The sequence below is a fragment of the Struthio camelus genome, chromosome 2 (genome assembly GCF_040807025.1).
Source record: "Struthio camelus isolate bStrCam1 chromosome 2, bStrCam1.hap1, whole genome shotgun sequence".
NCBI classification, from domain to species: Eukaryota; Metazoa; Chordata; class Aves; order Struthioniformes; family Struthionidae; genus Struthio; species Struthio camelus.
The window spans coordinates 132,806,975-132,823,639 of NC_090943.1; the positions used below are offsets into that span (position 1 = coordinate 132,806,975).

The 16,665-nt window shown below is 37.1% G+C and overlaps 1 protein-coding gene across 4 annotated transcripts in view; it reads left to right on the forward strand.

Annotated features, from left to right (window-relative positions):
* Positions 1-16,665, forward strand: part of PDE7A (phosphodiesterase 7A) — a 78,369-nt gene that overhangs the window by 18,236 nt on the left and 43,468 nt on the right. Inside the window, exon 1 of one of the 4 annotated variants that reach the window (XM_009673496.2) lies at positions 16,383-16,573. The exons of 2 other annotated variants lie outside the window; for them this stretch is intronic. In XM_009673496.2, coding sequence (XP_009671791.1) covers positions 16,514-16,573 — 60 coding nt within the window. In that variant the 5' untranslated portion in view covers positions 16,383-16,513. Of the gene's footprint in view, positions 1-16,382; positions 16,574-16,665 lie in introns of those variants that run through there. One more of the 4 variants, XM_068932595.1, reaches the window with a different exon arrangement.

Here is a 16,665-nt window from a genome sequence, read left to right on the forward strand (position 1 = left end):
ACAAATCTGTGTAATACTACATTGTTTCTAATTATTCATTTCTTTACCTTCCTGATGGGATGTTGCTTTTAGTGCTGGGTACTTTTTGGTAGCTTTCCTGTGAGAGTCTCAACCTTGGGTACAAAAAATTTTTTTCTTCCTCCCCCCTGCCCTGAGCGTTCCAGGAAATTTGGATATATTAACATCAGCTATAGCAAGGGATTCGTAGTATGTCTGTTTGCAGTTAAAGGGACACAGGTGGTGTGATATTTATGTGGTCTGATGGAGTTAATTTACCACACCTGTAGTTTAAAAAGAAAAAAAAGTCACCTACGCTGAAATGATGCATGCATGCATGCATTGAGAAAATGAGTCACCAAGTCTATATTTTTAGGTTTCTGTTAAAGAAAGTGGTTAGGAATCTGACGAGTCTTCTGCACATGTGTAACAGGCTTTGACATGCACAGATTTAGTGCATACATGTAGGCTGTTCACGTATTTATGAGCTCACTGAGTCTATTTGCTTACTGAGACCTTATAATATGAAATGAGCTCAGTGGCCTGAATATGCTGATATGCTGTGTGTGATACAAAGTTGCTCTCTGAAGGATTTCCAAATATCTGGCAATCCGGTTTGACAAATGTATTGAAATGGATGAGTTACTTTTAAGCACTTTGTTCATGCTGGTGGAGTTTGTAGATCTGCTGTGCAGACACTTGCCAAAATGGAAACTGTGCGGGGCGGGGGGGAGAAATAGTTTACCTGCTGCTTGTCAAGGGAGCCAATAAGCCTGGGTCCTCTTCTGGTTCCCTGTTTGTGTGAACTGAGAAGTGGAATCTAAGTTGGTTACCTTGCTTCTGAGTTAAGCTGGTGGTGTGGTTTCAGCCCTTCACTGTAGTAGTTGCCATGGGGGGGGACAGTTAGACAACATCCATGGGCTTTTGTTTTCTGTTTTCTTAGTGTACACTTGCTGCTGCGTACACTTAGGTATTTGCAGATTCAGTCATTCCTTTTCTTTCCGGTCCTGCAAAGAGTTAGGCTACTTCTGGCTTCAAAAAGTTTGCTCGTCTTATTTCAGGAGAAACTCTTCTGCCTTGTTACAAGCCTGAGGTGAGTTTCTCCAGCATCCTTTTTTAGACTCTTGGTGTCAAATTTCTTGAGTAGTTTGCAGACCCTCATGAGAAAGGCTTGTTCACAGCATTAAAGCTAAAAAGTAAGAGAAACTAAATAGTGTTGCTGAACAGGCCCTCTTTTTAGGGCTTGAAGAAATTCATGTAAACCCTTCAAAAAATTGAAGGTTGATTGCACTTTTACTAGTGCAAGAAAAGGCAGGAAGTGAAATCCATTAAAAGGGAAACTGAATAAACTAAACTGTTACCAAATATATAATATAACCTGAAAAAAGGCAAATATAGTGTCCTGAAAATTACTTCTGCCTCAATTTATACAAAAAAACTTCCAAACCAGGTGTTTTTTTATAGCTTAAGAGCAAGCAAAAATGGTAAGAAATGGTTCTGATGTTGAGCTTTCTAACCTATTTTTAGTCTCATCGGAAGTGCAGCAGGGCTGGTTTCAGTTCACTGTTTTTCGGGCTCCTTACATGTCACTCTTTTTCATGTTTGAAATAACAAAAATACTGCCAGTTATACAAATCGTAAGTCTTATTCAAATTCTGAAGTAAGCATCTCAGAAGGTTCTACAGAAATTTAAGATAGCTTTTGGAGGGGGAGGGGAGAGGTGGATATCCAAGTAGTCTATCAAGTGAGTTTCCCAGGAAATTTTATAGTACAAAATGTCCAGAAAAAAATAAAGTATAATATAAATGTGGTGTGGTATTTCAGTAGAAAAGAAAAGTTAACTTAGTCTTCTGAGGGGTTTGTGATATAATTTATGTGGGGGTGTATGTGAAAAATCTATTTGCTTAACTCTGCATAAATTATATATGGAATGATTTCCATGAAAATATAGCAGAACCTCCAGCTAATCTCATTTGCCTGTGGAAAATATAGGTTTCTATGTTAGCTGCTTATTGTCCCTTCAGTTTTGCGTAGGATGCATCTGCGACCTTTATAAAAACTTTACATGCATGCAAAGAAAATTTTTTAGCTTCCAGATGTCTTTGTTTTTTTCTATTAATAAAATGCTATAATGTTAAAATAAAAATGCACTCTTCTTATGAACGCTGAAATTTATCTCGAGTATTTCACAGATGTTTGCTGTTTATTAAGCCTAACTATATTTTTCTCTAACGCAAAAATGAACTTGCCTTTCTAAGCCTTGAAGAAGATACATTCCAATTTCAAAGCTATCTTTCAGTGATCAGTTCCAACCTGTGATATTAGAAACCTAACTGCAGAAAAATTTACTTTTTTGACTCTAGTTCTCTCTTCAGGAGGAAGAGCTTGTCTGACTACTTTTCAGCATCTCTAGAATCAGTAAGAAGTGGAATAATATGTCTTGCCCTAGGGTAAGATGAGGCCTCAATGTAAGGATAAAAGGTGTGTGGTGCGGCTGAGTGGTGGTGAGGTGTGCCCAAGAAGGTTCCCATGCTCCTCAGGGGTCCTTCCGTGGCAATCCCTGAGTATCACGCTTCCACAGAATATGGGAAGCTGGAGCTGGAAAAAGGGTTCAACTTTGCACTAGTGCTTCGTTCTGTTCCTAGAAAGTTAAGCGTTCTTATATTGAAACCTGTATTACAAAATTAGGGAATAAAAAGAAGATCTAATAATATAAATATATTGAGGTGCAAGTCAGCACCATCCCTGTGTTGTAGTACCCCAGACATACCCAGTGTACATGCTATAGCAGGTGGTGCAGCCATCTCAGTCTAGGTGATCCTGGAGTAGGAGTCTTCTACCAATAGACGCAAGCCATATCCTGATGATGGCATGCATCAGTTTTTCAGATAGACCGCTGTATGTATACATGTGAATTTAAAAGCATTAAACAATTATTTTTATTAAACAAGGAAACTTAATTATAGAGATGTTTAGTCTCATTGTAGTTATTACTAAAGTTTTTAGGAGGATCTTAAGCACTCTGCTGTGCTCTTGTGGCTAACCTCTCCAAAGCTTTGCACTATGTTAAATTTTCAGGGTCAGTGACATTTCAGAATGTGCACTTGATTACTTATTCTCATCACTAAGGACAGATTGCTGCATGGCCCTGATTACTGGACCACTTAAAACTTCAGTAGGTATTGTATATTGAACTAAGCTATCCAAATTTGGGAAAGTTCTAAACCTGTGAATTTTAAATACTTTATCGATTTAAAGATTTTTTTTTTGAGATTTACCAATAATACAAGCAGCAAATCTGGTGTAGAAAGTTCAGTTTTTAGGTATAAGTAGCTCAGGTCAAGGAGGATCAAAACAAATCAGCCTATATAACCATTAAAAAAATTATTTTTAAAAATTGTACTGCTCTCTGTAAAGAGAAGTTGATTCTCCCTGGTTCAGAATGATTACTTCAAATTTATGAATTTGTCTCCAAATACAGCTTTCATGCTGAGTTTATTTGTATGTTTCTGCCCATATAAGAATTTATACCTCATGATACATTTTCTATTTTAGTAATTTTTGACAAATAGATTTTGAATTTGTTAATTTTCTGTTGTTATAAACTAAATACGTAATTTATCATATTCCGTTTTAAATCAACTGGAGTGGCTAAGAACTTTGAGATGAGTTTAGAGTTTGCAACTTTTTTGAGAAGTCATCTGGATAAACGTGTTGTGACATGACAGAATTTTCAGAGATTATTTTAAGTAAAAAAAACACAAAAAATTATGACTTAACGTTTTTCTTTGCTTATGGATGTAATTCTAAAGAGAAGCGCCCCATTTAGGAAATAAGCATTTGGATTGCCAGTGCAATCCATATTAATGTCCTTACATTGATGCATTGTGAGGTTTTAATTTTGTTGCTATGTTCGGAAAATCTCTGGCTCCCTTATTGCATAGAGTATACTTGCTTGTGCTATCAGCAGAGTTATAACCATTCCTTGTTTTTTTTGTCACAGAAGAATGGAGGATTGTGCGTGCCCATAAAGCAGTTAAATGCTGCTCTGGAAAATAACATCTTTGCCATACTTCCATCTCCTGAGTGCTTATTAGTGCAGATATGTAAATCAAGCTTTTCCTAGATCATGACTGTGCATTCCTCATTTGTTAAGGGCTTAAATTGAGATCTTGCAGCCTTATTTGCCTTCCCTTCCCAAAAGAAGATAAAGGCCAAGACAGGGAGCTATGCTTACATGAGGGCTGTGTGTAATAAAACCTGAAGAATACAATTCTATCAGTCTTAAACTGAGTGCCCAGAAGTGGTGGTATTTGGACTCTCATCTCTTTGTGCTGAGCTGGGATTTTGAAGATGAATACTTGTGAAGTGCTCCGATATTTTTTGATGAGTGCTGTGGAGAAGCGTCTCAGAAAATTAATTCTGCCTTCACTCTGAGCAGTTGGCAATATGTGAAGCCTATTGCCATTACAGGCCTTTCCCTTTATTCTTTTTAAGTCAAGAGTGATGGCTTAATTACATAAGTGTCATCCTATGTGCCTAAATTGAGTTAGGAGCTCTGTGGAAAAAGTCTCTAGTCTTACTCTTCATCTGCAAAAAGGTGTTTGTGCCATAAGAGAATTCAGTTAAGCTGCACCAAAATTTTTTCGTTTTTATTCTCTGAATGATTTTTTTGTAAAATTAAGGACCTCGTAAGCATAGCTTATAAATAGCTGACTATGTTGGCTAATGATTTGTTTCTGTGAATACCTTTTAATACAGTAAAGCAAAAGTAATACAGATACTGTGGAAAATAAAATATTATTTGCCTGGGAAGAAGTATCTGAAATGTTCTTTTAAACAAAAAATCATTCAGAAGAAATATTTATCTCTCCTAAAGCAGAATTCAGTGTTGAAAATCAGTTGATCTACCGTTTTAGGGATTTGAAAAATTGTTTACAATCTTTCAAGTAACTGAAAGACCAAGAGTAAGGCTTTTCATCAGTGAATTGCTGGAGAAGTTCCCTCTGGCGTGGGATGCAACAAGACTTGGGCCAGGCTGGTCAGTCAGCCATGGTGCGTGGTACCTTCGCTCTCCTTTTCTCCTGCACGGCTGTTTGGGGGAATAGGAGGAAAAGAGCTGACAGTGTGATGAATGTGAATTGTGTGATTGTATGTGCAAAGCTTTATTTAGAGTCATGAGGAATAACTTTTGATTTTAGGTAGGAAACGAGAGAGAAAAAGCTGGGGTAATTGTATTAGGTGTGCAGTGATAGAGCATGGGAAACAAGGCTCTGCTGCCTGCCTCACAATTTTTTTTCTTTCTGCTGTGGGATCTTGAACTACGTGCTGGATTTCTTTTCTTCTTATGTTTTTTTGGAAAGTCTGTGGGGGTAGGCTCAGAGCTTCCAGTACTGTTCCCTTCAGTAGCAATGACATCTGTATTCAGTAACCATTTTAAAGCAAAGAATGTTTTTAGTGTTCTCTATTATGCTTTTGTTCTCATCTTTAATTCTACATGCTCATCTATATTTCCATAAGTCTTAAAATTCTTTCAAAAGGTGAGAAAGGCTTTAATTATATTGAGACTCATGTCTGTCGTCTATCATCTTGGGAACAATAACTGACAGCAGATCCTCCTTCCCTCCTGAGCATGGCTGCGACGGTTCTGTACGCCTTGTGATCTGCAGGCTCCCACTTCTGACAGTATGATGAGATGCTTCTCCTGGAGCCTGGAATTATGCTACAGTCATGCAGCTATTCCTCTCTTGCTCTTCCCTTGTTTTCCAAATGTGTTTCCTTCCAAAAGTCCCTTTATAAAATTAAATCAATACGTTCATAAGGAAATTATGATCATCCGACATACTAGACTTTCCCTTTACTGCCTAAGGGATATAACATTGTTAAAATTAATTGTGTTTTAGTATTCTTAGTTCATTACACACAGCATAAGTTTAATACTGGGGGTAATCTCATAACTAGTTAAAATGGCTTCTCAAAGAACAGTGTAATAATTAATAAAACTGAATTTGAAGACCAAAATTGGGATCTGTTAAAAAATGGCGTGATTTTTTTAATATATCTGAAATATAATACTTTCATATGTACTAAATTGAAGTTGCTGTTTAGCGTTCTCAGTTACAATGACAGATTTTAACACTAGTTTGTGTGCAAACAAAAAATACTGCAAGACAATTAAAACCAAGACTTCAAACAATAAATTCCCCTAAAGTATCGAACTGTTGCCTTAATTAGATGTTACTTCAAAGCATACGCTAAGATTTTCCACTAAAGCTTTTCATCACTTCCACAAGTTCAACATGCCCTATACAGATGCTTAATTTGTATGCCGGGCCCTGTGATAAAGCTATTTCTGTCGATGAGATTCCAAAATTATAGGCACTGATGTCAATGCAGATGAGGTTAGCCTAATTTGGTCAAGAGAAGGATATGCCATGCAAAATCTTCTTTACATGGGCACATAAAGGCCAGTGCCAAGACTGACAGGTGTCCAGTGGGTGGCAAGGAGCTTCAGAGATAAACGGTCTTGTTGGTACTGCTACAATTCTTGCTTCTTTAAGAAACAATGTAACAATTGCACATTTTTTTCAGTATCTGTACTGGATAACTAAATAAAATAGAAATTTCACTTTATTTTACAAATGTAAATCTTCTAAATCCTACTGGAAGTTATTTATGCTCTATCCTTAAATTGAATTTCTATTTAATGTTAAGCTTGACTATGAAAGTAGCATCTCATTACTTTCCAAAATGGAATATTAAATTCAGATGTATGTTGCTCTGAAACCCCTATAATATAAAGGCGATTACGTAAAAGTGCTTTCTAATTGCAGGAGACTTTGGAATGTGGTAAGAATGGAGTGCAGAGAGGAAAATGTGTAATACAATGTCACATTGCAGTTGAGTAACGAGAAGGCTATACAAGAATATTTCATTTTTGAGAAGGCTGTAGAAGGATATTAGTTGTAGTTTAAGAAGTCCCTCAGCTTTTTCTTCTAGTTCTACATCTCTATTTCACATCAGTGCGTCAACTGTGGAGTATATCAAGAAATTTATTAATCTATTAAAGGAATGCTTATCCCATTTCCATACGTCTTTTAGCCTAGTCTGGGACTGCATTCTTGTATGGAAACTTTGCCTGAGAATTTGGCTAGATTAGTTTTGAGTTTATAATTCTTCTTGTAGTCTTTCAGCCATCTCTTTCTCTCTCTCTCAGTTATTCTTGAATCTTGTTTTTCTGTGTATCCAAGAAAGATTATTTTATGCTGTTGTCTCTGCAGTAGAATACTGAATCTTTTCAGTGTCTCAGAAACATGCTCCTTTTCAGTTTGATGTGCAGACATAAGCCAAGGCACAGTACTAATAACCTCTCTCTTACTGTTAGAGCTTTATCTTGCTAGTGGGTGAGATGCTGAAATAAATGAGTAGGTTTTTGATGAAAAATCTTTGGATGCATGAGTTGCTGGCTCCCACATGCTAACAGAATATTAATGGTGTGCAATAAATATGTGATTTACAAAAGTGTAATAACGTGCTCTATCAAAGATCAGTGTTGCATGAAAATACCTTTATAAGACATATGTTAACAAGTCTTTAAAGAATTCGCTCTAAAAAAGATTTGCATCTGTTAAAGGTTGGAGTAGGAGAGTTTGGGAGGGCATGAGTCAGGGATATATGGGCAGCTCGATACACAAGATGGGAAGCTGGCAATAATGCATGGCTGTCTGGGAAGCGACATGAGGCATTGAAATGGCAGGCGTGGAACTGCGGCATTTGAAAAGTTAAGAGTTTTCAGTGTTGCAAGTCTCATGAGAGCTCTTCTAAGTTTAGTAGTTGAGCTGAAATTGGTCTGCTTAACCAGTTCAGTTAAAATTAGTCTCCTTAACCTTAATGGGCGTAGGTATAATTAGCTCTTGGGAAAACTCATGAAAGGCTACAAGCATTTTTGGATATGGTGCACGAGCAAGTTCTGAACTATCAGTGTTTACTGGAGACGAGTCTCCAGGTGAATTTTTACCAGAAAGCATGTGCTAGCAGAAACCATAACACAGCCAATATATTTTTCATAAGCTTAAAATGTTAGATTTTTTTTTTTTTTGATGTAAAAAGTTGAAGGTAGTTGACTAATTTGACTTCTCTTAACCTTTTTTATAATTATTATTATTATTATTTTTTAATACTTCAGACAGTATATGTTGCTCTTTAGTTACGTGATTTGCTTTTTTGTGAAGTGTTTGGGAATGGCCAGTGTGATCTTTTCTTGAATCTCTTTAATCTCTGTAAATTCTGTAATGACTGTTTAGGTTAATTATTATTTTCACTTGTAATGCCATTACAATATAAATAAAATGTTATATTGATCTATGCATTTGACAGCATATGGTATAACCAGTTTCAGTGTTAGTCCTCTGTATTCATTTGCATAGTTTAATGGAAATAATCACATAATAGTGAAATAAAAGGTAAACTTGAATTGTTTCAGATATTTTGTTGCCTAACTTTCCTTAACTTATTGATATGACACTTCTTATTAATATAATCTCTTTTGCCATCATTTTCTCATTTTCAAAAAACTGTTCACAGATAACCAGAAACAAAGATGATTTTATGACTGCCTTTTTAGGGTTTAGTGTATTTTTGGAGCTTCAGTAAGTGCCTGTGTCCTTAGGAAAATGCCAGTATTTTTTCCTGTGGGAACCTTTTGTTTTCATTTTTTGTAATTAAACAAATGAAAATCCTATCTAAAATCTTTGAATGAATACCTATTTAATAAATGCTGTGGAGCCTGGGGAGTCTTATAGATGTCAGTGCTTGAATTCTGTGTATACTACCCTACAAATACTCACTATGAAGTGAACAGGAGTGTGCACAGATATGGTTTGGAAGAGTAACTTCCTCTAGCAGCATTAGAGTAGCAAATACTGGCTAGTAAGAACCGAGTGGCAGACGTTTCTAAGGCTTAGAGAGAGGGGAGCCCTCATAGTCATGGGAGATTACCCATCACTTGGGAGCCAAATAAAAGCTATCAATTTTTGTTGATTCGATCTCTTAATTTGCGATTACTGTTCATGTCTGAATGAGGGAGTGGCCAGGGAGAAAGTCAGGGAGTAGAGAGTTGCAGCTCACGTTGTACCCTGCCCCTGTGCCTTCTAGCTTTCATCCATTACGCTGCATCGCACCATTCTTTCGGTTCATGGGATAAGCAGATGTGTCCGTAGAAGTTCATGCGTGTGGCTGCTGTCTGGGGAAGCCCTGATGGCCTCCTGTGTGCCCCTTCCCTCCCCACCCCCCCCCCCCACTTCTAGCAACTCTGATCACCTGCAGAGGGGAGCTAGTAGTGTTCATAAATACATATATAAGCATAAAAGCTATTGGCGAAGTTGTTCTGTCAAACAAGACAAAAAAGTTTTAAGTATTGAATTTAGAGGGCAAACCTCTTGTGTGCTTTGCACCTTCAATGGATAATTTATGAAGGATTATAATAAGGTGTAACTACTGTGACTTAAATCCCTGCATGTGTTTTTATCTGGTGTTCTAATGTGTTGACAGTTTTGTGATGCTGTCCTTTTGTGAGATTATAATGTGTGTGATTTGATTTACGTTTCCACTTAAATACGAGAAAGGCAGTAAGGTAGTCTTACACAATTCAAAGGATGTGCTCTAGAAACAGAAAATATGTTTTATGACAAAGTTTAATACATCGGTAGTTTTTCTTGTCACATATTACTGTTCATCTGTTTTCACTTATATAGCCGGGTTAACTGCAGTATGTGAAGTACGATGGAATTGAAATTACTTATCAGTTTCTTTTAGTATACCATTCAATATTTATAAAGATACAATTAATAGTGAAACACAGTCACTTAGAGGAGTTAAAACTTGAACTTCTTGCATCCCGTCTTCAGAACAGTTTATCTTTAGTGTAGGGACTGCGCTCTGAGACTGTGACTGTACTTGCTTTTGTCATGAGCTTACCATTTTTTCCTTTTCAAAAGCATGAGCAAAGGCTCTGATAACAAGAGTCCCGTTTCTTGCTGTGCCACAGACCTTCTGTGAATGGGCAAATGCCAGTGTCTGCAGATAGATGTAGACGACAGACACAAACTGGTGTAGGCCAGTCCTGGCTGAGCATCTATGCCACCATGCTAAAATGGTTCCTTGCCTGAGGTAATAAGCCTCACTTCAAAGTCCTTTAGACAGCTGCAAAATGAATGTTTCCTCAAGAAAATATGGGCGTTATGTATGTGCAGACTGCCTTCTTACTAACTTTTTAATAATCTTTTTAGCTTCTTTCAAGAAGTGTTGGTAAAGGTGGAGTTTAACTTCTCCTTACCAACATCTCTTCTCTGGACAGAAGCAGAAATCTAAGCTCTGTGGATCGAACAAAAAATTGTTCGACTTCAATAAGCTTCTGGGAAGGAAATACAGATTGGGGAAGCGGAAATGGGAGACCATCTTAAATGAATCTTGAAATATTGTGTGATTCTTCACTTGGCTGGGGATTTGATTGAACAGCAGTGAAAATTCACAAGTGGAAGCTAGCCCATGAGGACTAAAAGATGGGTATGGCTGCACTTACCCCCACCTTGCTCCGTAGATGGATGTAGTTGTGCTTACTAGTTGAGGACATCTTTCTGATAAACTTAGATGAGTGTTAATTAAAATAATCTTGGACATGGTGGTCTTTTTTGAGAGAACTGAGGTAAGGCATTTCATATCTAATGGCCCACTATAAATAAGGCTTTTGAAAGCGTGTATAAAAATGCATTAAACTAGGTTTTCCTGATGGCTTCTTTTTTCCCAGGACTATCCCAGGTCTAAGAGAACAGTATGCCAAAGGCTTTATACTTCCAGAAACTTATTAAGTGAGCAACTAAGGTATTTTTCTACCCTTTTAAATAAGGGTTCATTTAAACCATCTGGAGAGAATACCCGCAAAAGGAGAGGTCACTGAGGCTTTTGACAAAGAAAGGAGTAGCGATTATTTCCAGTGAGAGACTTTTCAGTATACATAACATATGGTACTTTAATAACCCTTATTATTTTTAAAAGTGTAGTAATACATATTACTCATTCAAAAAGGCAAATCGCTCATAGAGTTGGAAGACAAATGCTGGAATAGTTTGGAAAATCACTTCCAACACTGTTCCCTTACTGGCTCCCACTTGAGAGGTGGTTTATCCACTTTTCACTTTTTTTCTTCTGAGGTGAATGTCCCTCTAAAAATGTAATTGAAAGTGAGCAGCAGATGTTCAATCTTATACACAAAATTAAATTGCCTTCTCATCTACTCCTCAACTAAGATGGATGCCTTTTTGCCTAATCGCTTTCTCAGTGTTATACAGGGCCATTTCTGTTGACTTTCATGAATGTGACTTCGAGCAAATAAGAGGAAAGGTTAAAAACAGCCATCAGAAAAATCCAACATTTAAGAGCGTGCTTACTTTGGAAAATAATTATTACTATGTGATTTGTGTACCAAGATCCAGAATATCCAACATTCCTGCTTGGAAATGTTGTCTGCAGTGCTCACAGGATGATTCTGATAGTTTTCCATTGCTATGTTGAACGACTGTAATGGTACAGAAATTTAAGGCTATTAACTTCCTTTCCTTCACTGGGATTGAGTTCTCTATTTTTTAAAGGGACTTTGGTGCTTTCTGTAACTTACTGAAGACTGACATGGAAGAAGTCCAAAAATGAAAAGTGCTCCTTAATGAAATTCCTAAGTCCAACCTCCTGCGTTCTTAGGATTTGAGTTAGGTAGCAATTGCTGGCTTTAGAGTCTGGAGTTTTCTTTGTGACAGCAGTTCTGAGCCCAGATTTAAGATCAATGAACATTTGAATTTAATTGCAATGAGTTAGGTTATTACCATTTATATGTGGTAACGAAGGCAAATTTTGCTAACTTTCTTTGATTTTTCATGTTCACTTATTGCTCACTGGATGATACGTATCTTTATTAATAAGCAATTAAAATAGCTGGAGTCTTGGACCTTGCTTGCAACATAGACTAACATGGCAATATTTTAATTAAAAAGTTGAATTGCTATAAAAATGCATAGATAATGTTTTACATTAAAACATAAGTAGAAGTAGCATTTGTAAAGTGTATGTATTTTTGATATATACATATGTGTGTATATATATATATATATATATACACACACACATACATATATAGAATGAAATTTAAAGTCTATTCTCAATACCCATAAACAGTAATAGTATGTTTTTTCCTATTTTTTACCTTTAGTCCATTATTTAGTTGTTGGTTTGGGCTGCAGCAATGGCTATCCACATTATTGTTACAAGAATACTTTTCCTAGATTACCATGTAATTATTCTCTATTAGTGAAGTCTGCAGGAAAGAGGTGTCACAAATAATAGATAACAGGGAGTCGGGGAGAAAAGTGAAGAAAGGATGGAGAGGAGTTTAGTGCTTTGATTTTCACTATATACTGATGATGTGGTAAATGATATTTTTCTGCTCTGTTTACCTGCTGCTAACATAAACAAAGTTAAATTCCCTTTCTGGTCCATAACAAGTGACATGGCAATGAGGAACGTCTCCTAGAAATCAAAGTGCCACAAGTCACTATTCTGTGCTTGTTCTGGAAGGGGATATTTGAAGGGCAAATGAAATTCCCCACAGATGTCATTTCTGGGCCACATGTACAAGTATGTGCTTACAAAGCCTTGTTACCCTGGAAAGTTGGAGTGATCACCAGTAGGCCTCAAATTTGTGTGTAAAAAACCGTGCAGTGATGGAGATATGGGAAATCCTCCTGCACTTAAACAAGAGTGCCATATCAGACCCAGTAACAGCTGTGAAATATGTTGCTGTTGCTTCATCTCTGGATTTTCTGTAGGTGTTACTGAAGCGTTTCTTATGCATGGGGGCATGTTTAAAGAAACTTCTGTAGACACAGTAGTTATTGAGTAGTTATTGAGGTTTGTAAGACAACTGTGAGTCATACTTCAGGATTGCAGAAATGGATACAATTTGTAGGATTTGAGCAGATGGCTATTTAGAACTATACAAGTAACAACACTGGGATCCTGCAGTCGATACTTAAAGAGAGTAAAGTAACAGGAAATAATACGCTCCTGTGTGGAGCCTTGTAGAGCTCCAGGAGCATATGTAGAAACTGGTGGATCTTTGCAGATCACCATGGCATATTAATGGTGGGCTACTTTGAATCTGCTAGAAGCTGGTCCCACACTGTGCGAGTTTCGAACTGAGACCAAACTGCTGTAACAGTTTCTTTACTGGAACCTCTGTAAGAACTGTTCTAAGGCCCTGTGCACTTTGTGCTATATTGATGATGCGTGCTTATTTTGTATTGGGTTATACAGGAAAGCATACTTGGCAAATGCAAAAATTGTAGCACAAATGCCTTTAACTGCTTATAAGTGTCTGCAATACCTTATAACAGTAAATTTAAATTAACTGAATTGGAATACTTGTGTTCCTTTGGAAACTGTAAGAGACACCAGTTGCACTTGTATATTGGAGCTGATGGTAAGGACAGAGAAACTAGATAATACCTTATATGCTATAATTAGGTGTTAAATACTGGAAATCTTGCATTATCAAATGTGATATCTCTACATGTATTGAGAAAATGAATTTTAGGGCACTTACATAAAGAATCTATGCAGTAGTGTGGTGTGGTGTGTGTGTAGTGGTTTGTTTGTTTTTAAGGAAGGGAGAAGGAAAAAAGGAAATGAAACAGCCTTATGAATGTCCATAATATTTTAAAAGAAAAAAAATATATATATATATGGTAGCTGTTCTTTCCGGTGTGCTACTTCATTTCAAAATGGTTATATCGGCAGCCCAAGCGTCATTGATTGCACTCCCAGAAATTAGATAGCATTTCGGGTAATATGTTAACACAGAGGGAATTCAGGACCATGAATGTTTACCATACTTGCTGTAACAATCTTGAATAATTTCTTTCATATGCTTGTAAAACATCATTTAATTCTCTCTCATCTCAGAATTCAGCTTTTCAGAGCAGTATTTTCTCTTGTCAGTTCTCTTCAGCTTCTTTGCTGATGTTCTTGTACAAATTGGTGCACTTCTTGGACTTCCTCCGTCCCCAAATCCTGTTACTGAGAAAATCTTTCAGTTGCCAAGCCAGAGTTAAAACAAATGATTCTGTGCCTAACAGTATTTGTCTAGCAGGCTATATTTTTTTCTGTGCTCTGGTTCTAAATTTACGCATTAGACAATACCTTAAGAAAAGTTCTCAGTGAGAAGAAATTAATTAGCTAGACCACTTACTGATGACATAAGAACAAAGGGAACAAACTTTGTATGTTTTCCAAGGTAATGATGTTTTGGATATAAGAGTGGAAGAAGGACTTGCTCTGTGCCCCAGGAATAAGATCACCCGCTCACTCCATGGATGTCTTTATGCATTTTGTAACAGATAAACTGAGAAGATTGATCAGGGATTGAAAATGGTGGCAATAGAGGGGAGTGTTTGTCCTGCCAAAGAGTCTAAGGCTGTGTCTGTGTTAGTATTTTGATTTGGAGGAGAGTTCAGTTCTGAAGCACCTCACCTCATTATCCCTATTTATCATACCAGTTGATTTGATTTTCCAGAGCGGTTTTGGTATGTGCAAACTAGGCTTCTTTCAAAGAAAACTAAATCATTTCCATACCTTGCATGCACCAAATGTTCTATAACCCTTCATAAGGACATAGGGATTTTACCAATTATCGGTCTTTTTGGTAGCTTTGAACACCTTGTGATAGTGTCCGTTTCAGGAAGCTGGACCAAGTTTAGCTTTAAATAAAAATCCTGAGCATCATATAGTATAGGTGTAAAAACCTCAGCTGTATTTTGATCTGTTTCGGTTGTACCAAATTGCTAATGCAGATATAGCTTAAAGCCATTTATTGATTTAAAAAAAAAAAAAAAAACAATTGGTAATGACAATTTGTCAGGGGATCTTACCCATGTCAAGTGTTTGGAGATGGTGATGTTTTCACATCTACTTCCATGACAGCTTGTATTTTGGGTGGAACTTGACTGCAGACCTTTAGATAAGTGCTGCATTATTAGGTGAGGTGCTATAAGGTGCATTTTGACCGTTTTTGCCCATGTTTTTGGTGTGACTGGTTTTACGGAGCAAGGGCAGGGGGAGAGAGCAGAAGATACAGCTTTGGAGTGTAATGGTGCTGCAGTTAGCTTCCTCTGGTGCTAAAATTATGATTACGGTTCAAAAGCCAAAACAAATATTTTATAATACGCATAATAACAAAAAGAGCCCTATCAAATTGGTCTTTTCCTTCTTGTATTCAGGAAAAGTCCACTGCAGTGTGTCTCCCCCTTTCCTGTGAATAGACGGGAACTCATTTCTCAGTGCTGAAGTTGCACGTTTGCTAAATCCACTAATTTTTGGATGTTGCGCTCATGTTTGAGTTTGCAATATGATCTTAAAATAAAAATTAATTCCTTGACAACAGAATCTTGTTACCATTTTTCTTTCAATGACTCAACCTCATTTTTAACTCCTCGATATCCTGTATTCTGTTTCATGGAGTCCTTTTTTACCTCTGCAGCTGCTTTTTTTCCAAACTGTCTGAGATTTCTGTGTACTTGAAATTAAAGATTTTAACCAGCTTAATCACAAAGCTGCACCAAATACATAGGACTGGCAGCACAAACAGCAGTCTTAGAGGAAATTAGTCTACTTTCTAAACCCTAGAAAATGGCTAGCTGGGGAAAAAATGTAGATGGGCTCAAACATTTGAGCAGTAAACTGAAGAACATGTCGATTCAGGCGTAAGTCAGAATATGTAAAGCTAGAAAGGTAGTGTAAGGGATTTGGTATTTAGTGGACATAAGAGATTAGAGAACCCATGATTATTTTTCATGATTGCATGTATTCAGTGCATTAGCTCAATAGCATTCTTTATAGTAATGTGCTATAAAGGCAACCTTGAAGTTGAGTTCACCGTAGTTGCTTCACCAGGTGGCAGGGATAAAGGAATTTGTGAATGCTGGCTACAGTGAAATGTGTTGGAAAAGGGCACTCCATAAAAATTAAAAGGCAACACAGAATTATCTTAGCTTTTTGAGTACTGGTATTTTAATATATTTTTTAATGATATTATGTTGATCCTGTACTCTAGCAAGCTTTGCTGTATTAAAATATGTTACAAAAAAAATCAATCTTGGGTTTTTCATTTTCCTCTAGAATTTCTGTAGGATTTAGCAAGGTTTTAATATTTACTGTGTCCTCTGGCTGTAAAACTTTCCTGTTCAGCAAGCACTTGGCAGGGAGATATACGGGGCAGTACTTCTCCGGCAGAGCAAATGACAGGGGCTGTCAGGTGACTGTAGCACCCCGGCAGCTGTCTGGGTTGCAGCCGGTGCCTTGCTGCCTTCTGCCTTCCCAGCGCGAGTTTTTTATCAAGCTCTTAAACGCTCAAGCAGCTATCAGCGCTGGCGAGGTTCATGGAAGAGATTATGCTTCAGGTCTTTTGGGTGATCCAATGGGAATCGCACTGATCTGGTGTTTAGCTCTGATCCTTATCAAACGGATTACTTTTAAGGTAGGCCATTTTATTGTTATGTTTTGACTAAAAGGCTGAGTATAAGTAGCCTGAGAGGAGACAAATCAAGAACTTCTCTTTGCAAGTGCTTA